Raw genomic sequence first — 12417 nt, forward strand, 5'->3', positions numbered from 1 at the left:
ATAGCTCAGGTGCGGAGGTCTAAGAGCAATGTTAGGTGCCAGTCTTTACCTTTGATCTTGCCTGAGATGGGGACCTCTTGTTTGCCTGTGTGTTTTAACTTCTTTCTGCCAACTCTGAAAGTAAAGGAAAATCCTCCGCACTTAACCACACCACGCCCTCCTGGTGTTGGAGACCTGACAACTTCTGATTCTAGCTCAGTCAACAGAGAAATATAAAAAGAAGTGGTCACTGAGCCACACCCACTTGAATGTGTTTAAAACCCCAAATCTCTCACTATATATCAAAAGACACAGAAATAGACATTCACGGAGTTAACTGCATAAGATCTGAAGATGCTGCTTTCTTTTAGTCTATGAGAGGAGCTGTCGGGAAGGATGGAAAAAACGTACATCTTGACTGGAGAGTCCGATCCAGAAGGAGCTGTTGCGCAGGGTGGCCTGCACTGCGAGGAAGGCCTGCTGGTAAGGGCCCGTGATGCTCACCAACCTCATCTTCTCTTTCATACACTCCTTCAAAGCGCCGTGCCACGTCAGGGGCTTCGAGATGATTTTGTACAGGTTATTTAGATACTTCACAGTTTTCGAAGTGTTCTCCCAGGGCTGTCCGTCTTCAGTTTCTATTTGTAAAAGAAAACCAGACTAACAGCTCCTCCCACACACTGTGCAAAGGCGTGCGGGTCTGCCAGGCTTCACCCCTTCCTGGTTTACTTCAGATAGCACATGACTACTTAGTTTAGCTTTTTGTTGAGTGACTTAGACATATCTTGCTGGACGGCTTAGGTAAAATATCTGAGGTGGGACTTCCCATTTCTTAACCAGGACACTCTTGGTTAGGCTCTTCCATTTGGGAGGAGAAAGCCACACCGGAGGTATATGCTACTTTAGGGCTTGTATCTAAATAAGGAAGTCATTAGAGCAAGTGGGATAAAGGGCAAAGATTAACTCAGCAAGAAAAGCTTTGCTAAAGTACATGACATATATGCTTCAGGCTCTCATTATGTAACCAAACCTTCTACTTAAATACTCATTAAAACCTTATCATAGTCGATTAAAAATAATGCAATATGTTATAAAAAAAACCTGAGTGGTTTCTATTTCGTTTTTCCCCCCTCTTACTATGGAGCCCTGGCTGTCCTGGAATTCACTGTGTATATCAGGCTGGCCTTGAATTTACAGATTCATCTTCCTCTTCCTCCCAAGTGCTGGGATTAAAGGAGGGTGCCACCCAGTGGGGGTGGTTTCTACTTTTGAAGTACAGGTTTTGTCTTATTTTGACTATGGAAAGGTACAGACTGCTTCATACATAGTGTTTCCTATCATTTCTGTCTGCTAATTTTAACAGTGTTTGTATAAAAACTAAAATCTGCAAAGTGTCTCAATGGAACATTGAAGTTATTAGAGTACTGAACTATGACTTTCATTTCTTACCAATTCCTCCCACCCTCTCTCTTTCTTTGTTTTTTTTTTTTTTGTTTTTTTTGTTTTTTTTTGTTTTTTGTTTTTTGTTTTTTTTTTGAGACAGGGTTTCTCTGTATATCCCTGGCTGTCTTGGAACTCACACTGTAGACCACGTTGGCCTTGAACTCAGAAATCCACCTGCCTCTGCCTTTCAAGTGCTGGGACTAAAGGCGTGCACCACCACTGCCCAGCTTATGACTTTCATTTAAACAACTATTAATGTCTTCTACCATAGATTTAATTTTTATATTCAACTGTGGCAATAATACTAGGGAAAAATAACCCCACAGTCTTTACGAGATAATCTACTTCAATATGTCAGTATGAACTTGTCTATGCTATAAATGTAAGCTATGTAACTATAAAATTACATGAATTCATTTGTAAGACTTTTGGCAAAAAGGAACCCTATGTATCTAACAGCATAAAGTATGGTAAATACCTAGGTGACAGTTTATACTCTGAGGGCTAAGGTTATGTTTTAAGTTTTAATTACTGTGCTTTAGAGATCTATAAAACAAACAAACAAACAATGCCTCTAACCTGTAATACCCTGTAAGCCCCACTTGCTCAAGATAACTTCCTGAATGCTGGGGCTGATCCTGTAAGATAGCAAGCCATATATGCTCACAATTATAAACAAAGTGGGTTGTCCCAACTGCACAGGATGTGCTTGATCACATGTAGGTGGGGGATACACAGGCAGGAAGTACCTCAGGATGTGTGCTTGCCCCCTATTGGGCAAAGGAAGGAAGTACATATTCTTATTTTGGGGCTATTATCTGGAAATCCCATGTATGGACCTGGCCAGTGTCCATCTTCCTGGCCAGTATTTAATAAAGCTTACTTCAAATTTGGCTAAACAACAACAACAACAACAACAAAAATACAACCAAAGAAACAAAAAACCAGTGGTAGTGATCTTATTGTTGCCTGGTGAGATTAATAATACCTGAGTATTTCTGACAGAGAGACAGAGAGTGGCGTTCTGAACAGGAAGTAAAATTCCAGGTCCCAGTAAGCGGTGACTTTTTGAGATTAAGAATCAAGGCACAGTGGAAGTGGGACTCATCATCAAAGAACTACAAAGAAAGGCAAATATTAGTGTGGTTATGGCACTAATACTCTGAAGATCCTTAAAAGAAAAATTTGGATTTTAAGTTGATGTTTCTTTTTCCCCACACATACCAACCAACCATCCAAAAATAAAACAAAACAAAAAACAAAACAAAACAAACAAAAAACAAAAAACCCACACAAAACAAAAACCTAAAACCAAAACAACAATAATGAAAGACCCAAAACAACTCTTAAAAGAACTTATCATGGAATTTCTAAAGAACAATAACAAAAACATGACGGACATTTGAGACCTAGAAAAAGGGCAGTTAACTTTAGAAATTAAAAAGTGTTCACATAGATACACATAGTTTAAAACAGATAAAGAAAGCCTCTTAGGGATAGGACAAAATCAACTACAGGAAGTCTAGACTCTCTGAAGTCAGTCTTGATAATCCAAGTAAGCAAAATACAACTAATTAATTCAATTAAGAGCTGTGGATACTTTGTGTGTGTGTACATGTTTGGGTGTATGCTCACGAGCATGTGTGTGGATGCATATTTGCAGTATGTGGGTTGGTATTTTTTTTCTACTCAATTGTTTCCACTAATTTTTGAGACAAAGGTCTCTCACCTGCTGCTCTCAGACTCAACCCGACTAGCAGGAGAGCAAGACTAAGGAATTTCCCCTGTCTGACTCCCTAGTGCTGGGATACGGGCGTGTGCTACACACCTGTCTTTTATGTAGGCTTGGGGACCAATTCATGTCCTCCTGTTTGTATTACCCACTAAAACATCTTTCCAGCCCCTTTATAAACATTTTATAATAATAAACTATACTGCCTACTAGAAAATTTGCCTTGAAGTTCATCTTCTACATTACTCATTATGGAACCTTTATTAAAATAAAAACACTGAGGTGTAGTTCTATTATTAGTATTATTCAGCATGTGAAGCTAAGAAAAGGGGCAGTGACATGGCTCAGTAGGTAAAGGTGCTTGCAGCCAAGCCTGACCACCTGCATTTCACACCTGGATCTCACGTGGTGGAGAAAGAAAGCCAGGCTGTCTTCTGATATCCTCATATGTACAGTGGCATGAACCCACATGCAAACGTGTACATACACATGCATGCAAAATAAATAGACATATGTTTAAAAAACACAAAGAAAAAGAAGCTTATACCAGGAGTGACAGATTAAAAAATTAAATCACTAAATATGTGTTAAATGAAAATAGAAATAAAATAGTTATAGAAAATAATGAGAAATATCCAAAGGGGGATATGATCAAAACTTAGAGAAAATATGCATTATTAAATATATTTAAAAGGGGGAGAAATGAATGAAGAATTCACCGTGAAAGACTGGATAATTTTAAGGAAAACAGATTAGGAAAATATAGGCATACTATTGATCACTACTTAAGTAAAGGACTATGCTGGAGGTTGGAGACAGTGCAAAGAACCAAAGACATGCATCTGATTTTGTTTAGCACAATCACTAAATGACGGGGATTAAAAAGCAAAACCATATTCATGTTTATTTTAATGCACTTCAGGATGTCAGTGGAATAGACAAGTTCCTTCAGTCAACATTAAACCCTCTAAATGGGCCAGTACACCTGGAGAAAATTGGGTATTGACACTGGTGGATATCGAAAAACACTCATGTGTACTGAACCAGAACTCGAAATGAATATTTTTATCCAATTATTATATTGACCCTAAAGTAGCCCTGGGACTTAGAGCGGGAAGTTGGTCTCAGAAAGATCTGAGTAAACTTCCAAAGGCATCCAGAGGCCGGACAGAGGCCTCGAGGTTGGGTCCTCGACTCCTTATCACTAAAGAGGAGTCTAGCACTGTGTAAACAGTTCTGGTGGGGTTGTAATTCCAGAACACGGATAAGACGGAAAGCTGCACGCTTCAGTTTTGTTATGGCAGCATGACCGGAAGAAAGCTTTAAAAAAACCAGCCGATGAGCAGAGCCACAAACATTCCCAAATGAAATGCTGTCAAGTCAACATTGGAACAACAAATAATAATCTCTTCAGAACAAGTAGATTTGGTGCTCGAAATGTAATCTCTTAGTGTCCTGTGATTTACCCCCTGTCAGCCTGATGGGAAAAACTCCATAATACCAAGGACAGAAACCTGAAACCATGGTTCACAATAGATGTTCCTCCCTTAAGAGTTCAGACCCTGCAGTTACCTTGACCCAAAAGTAACCAACACAGATGCCTGTGGGGAAAGGAAAATCCATACACAAGTCCCCAGGCAACAGCTTTCTAGGTGTGAGTAAGCCATTCAGGAAGAAGCTAGAATGGCACGAATGAGGAGATGCTGTATACCACATTTCCAAAGTAGGTGACTGCTAGAAGGGCCGTATTTCCCCCAATAGCTGGACAGAATCTCACCAGGAATTTAATTGTTGTGGCAATCTCAAGGTGTCTGTATAACTGCTTTCAATACAGTGCCCTTCTCCTTCCCCAGTGTCTTATTTCTCATTAGTGAGACTGTCACCCAGAAATAAAATCTATACCATTTCACAAGTAGGATTTTTTGTTTTTTGTTTTTTTTCTGTTTTAGACAGGGCTGATTTTTTTTTGTTTCCATAGCGCCGGCTGTCCTGGAACTCACTCTGTAGACCAGGATGGCCTTGAACTCAGAGATCCACCTGCCTCTGCCTCTTTACTGCTGGGATTAAAGATGTGTGTCTCCATCCCCTGTAGTTCTGACAGAGAAATCACCCATCACTGTTCTGCCTTTTTGTCTTGAGAGAGCAAGGTGGATTGCTCACAGCTCTCGAGTCAGGTAAGACATTTATATCGGTTTCTGGACAGTCACAAGGTCGTAAAGTAAGTGCTAGGAATCTGCTGCTGTAAAAGCCAGCGCCCCCCCCCGCCCCCACCCCCACCCCTGGAATCTGTGGTTCTCAGAGCTTTATTGATCGGCAACTCACCTACTTAGCGTGTGCAGTGTGGAGTTCTGAGTGTACGCGCAGAGCGGATAGCTATCAACCCAGCCAGTGTTAGATGACTTTCTCTTCTCTCTTTTCTAAAAAGAAGCCTCGCACCTCACGGCATCAGAGCCTCCCTTGCAGCCTCCTCAGCCTCCGGAAACCACTCTTAACTCTAGCTTAATTTTGGCAGAGTTTATTTGAACAAAGAAATGATTTACAAACTGGGTCATTCGCCGATGAAGTTAAGATTCAAAAACTCCACCTAGTGTTGTGGCTAGTCAATATTTAAAGACAGAAAAAAAAAAAGGAAGCAATATACAGAAATAGCCTAGTAACACTCGCTATTTGCCTAATTTGGGCATGTCTGAGTACTTAACAGCTTGCGACTGACTAAGCTCTTGAGTGCTATGATTGTCCAAGCCTCAGGTAGTTGCCATAAGTACACACTCCTCCCTTAGACAGCTCGCATCTATTTACATGTTAAATAAGGTTACCGTTTTCTATGTATATGAACAGTTTTAGATTATAGTCTATTAGCATTTTGCACTTTGTAAAATGGGGGAACTCTAGCTTTCTTAATCTGCCTGTTTGCATATGTCTTATAAATGGAACTGTGCATTAGGCCATTCCTTTATTGTTATTTAAAATGTTTTGAGACAGGGTTTCCTATATCCCAGACTGGTCTCAAACCTACTATATAGACAAGGGAGCCTGAGCTGCTGACCCTCCTGGCCCTGTCTCCCAAGTGTACGATTACAGGCTTGTGCCGTGCTACCTGGTTTGTACGTGCTGCTGGAGATCAAATGCCGGGATCTGAGCATGCTTCGAAAGTACTCTACTGAGCTAAAGCCTCGGCCCCTAGGCTATCATTCTGTATCTAGGAATTTTTGGAGACTCAAGCGTTTCCCAGCACTGAGTACGGTGACTGGCATAGGACTCACTCACATTCGTTGGTATGCTCAGCCTCCGACCAACCAGCAGTGGGTGAAAGTTGCTGTAGGTCAGCTCTCTATTGTCTGTCCATCTGTTTATCCTTTCGTAGGCAGTCCAGCGCAGACCAATCCATAGACTAGCTTCCATTTCCGGAAGCAAGGATATAATGAAATCTATTAAAAAGAAATTTTTAGGAAAGCAGTTAGGGCCAGAGAGCTAGACAGCCCAGAGGACCTGAGCTGGATTTTCAGAACCCACATGGTGGAAAGGAAGGACAAATTCCTTCTTGCGTGTCATTCTCTGAACTTCACATAGGTGCATGTAAACACACATGCACACAAACATACATATAAATGCATAAAAATTAAAAAAGCATTTGGATTATCTATCAACATAGCCTTTTGCCTTCTCTACCGGAAAGTTTAGTTGTATGATATTAGCCTCTCAAAACTAACTTGGCTCCCAAATCACACCAAAGCAAGGTTTCCAGCATATAGCACTTTCCAAGCTGTGCTGAGGCCCCAGTTTATCCCCATTACAAACAAACAAACAAACAAACAAACAAACGGCACGCTTTCCCAGAGATTCTAGTACCTTGTTCACTCCGGCTCAGCACGGAAGGAAGGGTGCCACCGTAAGAATGACAAATGCCGCTTGCTTGAGAAAACGTAACGGGCTCAGAGTTGACCTTTAGGAAGCACTGTAAACAGAGACACAGAGGAAGCCTCAGACCCAGACACAAGAAAGCCACTGAAGGCGGAACACCTCACCTTTAGTGTGCCGCCGTCTACCTGTGAGACGTGCAAATGAACGAGGACCTCAAAGTCATACTTTCTTTCTTTTTTTTTTTTAAATTTTTTTATTATTATTTTCTTTATTTACATTTCAAATGCTATCCCGAAAGTTCCCTATACCCCCCCCCTGCTCCCCTACCCACCCACTCCCACTACTTGGCCCAGGCNTTGCAAGACCAAGGGGCCTCTCTTCCCAGTGATGGCCGATTAGGCCATCTTTTGCTACATATGCAGCTAGAAAAGTCATACTTTGAATATAAACGTGGGACGAGCCATTTTCATGTTATTTATTACACCTATCTTTAAAATGTCTCACTTATCGTGTGTGTCTCCTGCTTGCCCTGCAGTTTTTGTATTCGGTCAGTCATCTCCTTATCTCGTTTAACTCTCAGAACAAACGAGAAAGCTGAGGCAAGTCAACTTGACCCAGACGCAAAGCAACTGCAGAGCGGTGAAGTGGTTATTGGGAGCCTGTTCTATCGGAGAGCAAAGCCTGGCTCTTAGCCACCGCTCCTAATCTCTGACACAAGCCTTTTCTTTTGGGTAGGACATTTTAATTCAAGTTTACGTCACTATGCAAATCAGCACAGATATAGCACCTTTGAGGAATTAAAAAGATTATCCTGTTTTGTTTTGTTTTTCCCCCAAGTCAAAACATGGCTGAGATTGTAGGTCAGTGATAGAGCTCCATTGCTGCCCCTCCCCCAATCCAGAAGTCAAGATGGCCCCTGCTTCACTTTGGGCCCTTCTGCTGGCAAATCCATCTATCTCTTCCTTTCTCTGTGGTTGGGAGCACAGGTCAGGGTGGGATAGTTTATCTCAAGCCGTGTTCCCTGAACCATTTTACAATTTTGTTCAGCCTTTTATAGGCTGGATGGTTAAAGGAAGCTGAGCCATAAGCAAAGTCACTGGGTGATTTCCAGAAACAGTCCCAGAAGGACCACCCTGAACCCCGTGGGAGATGCCCTGTGTTGACTATGGCAGGGCAGAAACAAGGGGCTTGCTGCTCTCGAAGGGCTTTGTGGGGTCTTCACACCAGCCTAGACTCCACCCCTCTACACGTCTTCCAAGTGAGAGAACAAACGTGTTAACGTTAGGTGACAGGTTCTTCCTAGCATCCCAATGAGTCTGTGATACACACATGCAGCAGTAAGGCTCAAGCATCCCAAAGAGGCAAGCACAGAACTCGCCACTCACCAGACCTATTGCATCATCCGTCTCCAGTGTGGGGGCAACATCAAGGTTAAGTACTTCGTAGCACTCGTGTGGTCTTTGACCTAAGCTGACTGACAGACGCTACTTAAATGTTTCTCTTTTAAGGGGGGAAAAGAAAGCATCGCCCTGAAATGGAGTCAGTTTCCTCAGGCTGTGGGGTTAGTAACCAGCCAGTGGATCGAAAGTCATCGTGGGTGCCGGGAACAAGGAATACAAAGGCCGGTAGGCATCACAGCTTTGAGAAATGAGTTTGATGCCACTTGTGTTTCTGGAAGCAGAGGCCATGTGGGAGGTGCTCTCAGGAGGGGTCAGAGAGGCAGCCCTTCTACCACAGGCTATCCAAGAAGCACCAAAGTGACCATGGTTGGCACAGTGAACGAATCTCTTCTCACCTTATTCTGAAAAGGAATCCACTTCTCAGTGCACTGTACTTTAGCTGCAGGATCTGGGCTATATTTCTCTAATGAAGATACATTATATCTTTCACAGATGAAGGGCAACTTGGCATTACAGTCCGCTCGTTTACTTAAGTCTGAAACAGGAGAGCCAGAATTGTGATGATGAGAATTTTTCATTGAGAGCATTAAAAAAAAAAAAAAAAGCTAAAAAAACCAAGCTCCTACTTTATCATACAGTTTTTGGTGCTAGGGACAGTCTGAAGTCTACCCTGAGAGAAGCTCTTTAAAGCAGTCATTCCTGATAGTTAAAATATATGCTTGGTCTTTACTGGTCATTTCTGCCTCTACTATTTTTCATGTCAAGAGGTTTATAGGATAATGATATTGCCTGTAAAAATTACGCATTTGATAAAGCAACCATATGTTAAGCCAGAAAAAGGCGGGGTGAGGCGGGAAGAGAGTTGTCAGGGATGTCTAACGAGGGGTTACAGAGCTACTGCCTCCTCACCCCTGCAAATGTATCTGTCTGGTTATCAATTATGCAACCGCTAAGCTTAGTCTAAAAGTAATAGCCTGAGGATAAAGGAACTGAAAATATCCACATTGGAAAGAGCTTCTCTTGGCAATTTGAGCTACTGTCATCAATGGTAAATTAAGAAGAAACCACTGAACGTTCACTCAGAAGGGAGACAGACTTAGGCAGTAACTGAATATGAAGTTCAGATTACACAGTCAACATGGAAGAGTCAGAATGAAGTTTACCAAGAAGCCATGTCTTGGCTGACATGTGCAAACATTCATCTCCAAACGTCATGGGAAAATGGTGCCACAGGCGGCGGCGCGAGCTGAAAGGAAGGGGGCGGGGTGAGAACTTGCAATTACGTGTCCTCTACATCTTCCTTACCCTAAATCATCTTAATTATCAACTTAATGTTAACATTATCATTTTTTAAAGCCACTCCTTTGATCCCAAACATGCAGAGAAATTCAGTCTCACAAATGTATGGACTAATGTTTAAAACTTTAGGAGTAGTAATCTCCTCGCACAGGAGAATGAGGACTGCTTCTTTTGTGATAAATTGATCCAGTTGGTATCTAAGGTATTACATACCCTAGAAAGTAACGATCAATTGGATTCTCACTCGTTTTCACCCACCACTTCTGTTCCTCGCCAGAAATCTGAAAAGGAACCACATACATATGCTGGATACTCTAGGACACTTTTCATTTAAATATTTTGTTTTATTGTAACCACAAACCACAAAAATCTCCCAAAACTCCATTACTTTGTTTTAAAAAATAATATACACTGGGATCTTTCATCAAAAATAATCAGATTTTATATACCCATAGGTCCTATTTTGGATAAAGAAAATTATTGCTATAATCATATATATATAATGTATATATGTGCATATATATGTATATACACACACATATATGTACATATATATACATATATGTAGAATATATAATTGGATCAATGTATTAATTGTGCATATAGTATCTTATTATGGTTAATTATAAACTTTAAACAATACTAATTTCCCACCCAAAGGCCATTTTGTGATTTAATTTTATTTTCTAATAGAAACAGAAAGTTAAAAAGTTTAAAAAAACATGATAATGAATAAGGATTGTTTATATTCTCTACTGATACATATCTATCTAGTTGATATTTAATATCAGTCATGTAAGAAATTCTTTCGCCTTTCTAGCATGATTTTGGATGCTGTGAAGCCCATTGTATTTTGTATGAGGATTTAATGTCTCTCTCTCTCTCCCCCTGTATCCTCACTTCCTCCCTTACCGACTCTCCCCAACCCCTCCTCTGTCTTGCTCTACAGTTCAGGATGATCTGGCCTCAAATTCACAACCTTGCTGTCCCAGCCTTCCAAGGGCTGAGATTATAGACATATTCTACCTCGCATGGCCAAGCTTTGGGTTTTATAGTCTTTAGAAATATTACAGTGAACTATTGTGTAAATCATATGTGAAATAATAAGTGAAATAAATGTAAACAAAATGAATTAAAATCCATTTGTTCGGCTGGAGAGGTGGTTCAGTAGTTAAGAGCACTGGCAGCTCTTCCCAAAGATCCAGCTTCAATTCCCAGCAACCACACACTGGAGCTCACAACCAGCTGTGACTACAGCTCTAGAGGATAGTTCTAGGGGGTGCCCTCTTCTGGCCTCTACAGGCACTGCATAAACGTGGAACACATTTTAGGCAAATACTCATACACATAAAATAAAAATAAACATAAATCTCAAAACGCATCTGTTTATATTACATTTGCTAGCTTGTTTTTGATAGCTTTTAGTCCTGTGAACGATGTTATCGTGGCAAGAAAGCTGTGATTGCTAGCACAGTATAAGACGGCTTCTTCGTAGTTTAAGTGGGGATCAGCAACAAACCAGTATTCGCTTCCTTCAATTATAACTGGGGGCCCATGAATTCCAGTGCGCTCTAAAGAAGAAAACAGTTACAGCTGTGATAATCAAACACAAACCGCTAAGCATGCGGTGTTCAAAATGAGTGATACGCAGTAACCACCACCATATAAGTAAATGTCCCCCCAAAGGCCTGCTGCTTCCCTGCCCAATATTCTATTGGCAGGTGGAGCCCAAAATTCTATTGGCAGGTGGAAGAACCACTAACGTGGGGGGCGGGGGGCTAGTCGGAAGTCTGGTTACACTGGATTGTGCCCCTGGTGCCTCCTTTTCCTCTGTCACTGTCCAGCCACTTGGAGGCGAGCAGATTACCTCACTGCTCCCTGGAAAGGATACAGGCTACAATGTTGCAGGCTACCAGCGGAAACATCAGCTGGAAGACAAAAAGGAAGCTCCGACTCTGCTACCTCATCCCATCCCACCCACATACCACCTCTGCAGCCTGCCTGCCGTTTGCAAGAAAGCATGAGAAGAAAGTAGCAATTAACAAACTACATGCATTATCCAAAAAGATCCAAACTGAGTTGGCTACATTTTGATGCTCAGCTTACCTGGATTATACCAGTCTGGCATCTGGGGAGTGCTACCTACGAGAGAGCAATGGCTTATGGTTAGTCCTGGATCACAAAGCATGCATCCTGTAAATGGAGACACTTAGGCTATTCGAAGCAACGGGGAGGCACGTTCATTTTGGATCAAACTGGTTCATGTTCAGTTGAAAACACCAAAGTGGGATTTCTCAGGGTTTATACTAATGCATGCTTTAGTACTGACCTTTTAAAAAGGCAGGCCTAGTAAATATTAATTAAGTATTGCTAGTAGTCTGGGGTACGCAGTTCAATGGTAAAGCACTTATCTTGAATATGCAAGGCCAGGGGTTCAATCCCCATGATGAGAACAGAAAGAACAACTTTTTACTGTCTTTTAGTTTGTATTAAGGAAGTTGTACACACAAAAAAATGTAGCCATCAGATGGGACGCAAAAATAGTGAGATTCTGTAGCCGTCACACACACGCACCAAGGGAAGTCCAGCAAGGAGCAATGCTGCATCTAATGGAGCCTAAGAATCTAGCCTGTCAACGTGGAGTGGATTCTCACCAGATCCCAAGATGAATCTGGGAAACGTACAATGGCATAGTAGTGACTT

The 12417-nt window shown here is 41.5% G+C and overlaps 1 protein-coding gene across 1 annotated transcript in view; it reads right to left on the minus strand.

The window, feature by feature from the left end:
• LOC110318338 (CD302 antigen) overlaps nucleotides 1-12417 on the minus strand; it is a 135231-nt gene that overhangs the window by 71871 nt on the left and 50943 nt on the right. The window contains exons 17-25 of the mRNA XM_029536802.1: nucleotides 11821-11856; nucleotides 11110-11285; nucleotides 9928-9995; nucleotides 9579-9661; nucleotides 8811-8950; nucleotides 7004-7109; nucleotides 6422-6582; nucleotides 2411-2540; nucleotides 391-617 (exon numbers count right to left, since the gene is read on the minus strand). Coding sequence (XP_029392662.1) covers nucleotides 391-617; nucleotides 2411-2540; nucleotides 6422-6582; nucleotides 7004-7109; nucleotides 8811-8950; nucleotides 9579-9661; nucleotides 9928-9995; nucleotides 11110-11285; nucleotides 11821-11856 — 1127 coding nt within the window. The remainder of the gene's footprint in view (nucleotides 1-390; nucleotides 618-2410; nucleotides 2541-6421; nucleotides 6583-7003; nucleotides 7110-8810; nucleotides 8951-9578; nucleotides 9662-9927; nucleotides 9996-11109; nucleotides 11286-11820; nucleotides 11857-12417) is intronic.

Source organism: Mus pahari, chromosome 3, assembly GCF_900095145.1.
Source record: "Mus pahari chromosome 3, PAHARI_EIJ_v1.1, whole genome shotgun sequence".
Lineage (NCBI taxonomy): Eukaryota > Metazoa > Chordata > Mammalia > Rodentia > Muridae > Mus > Mus pahari.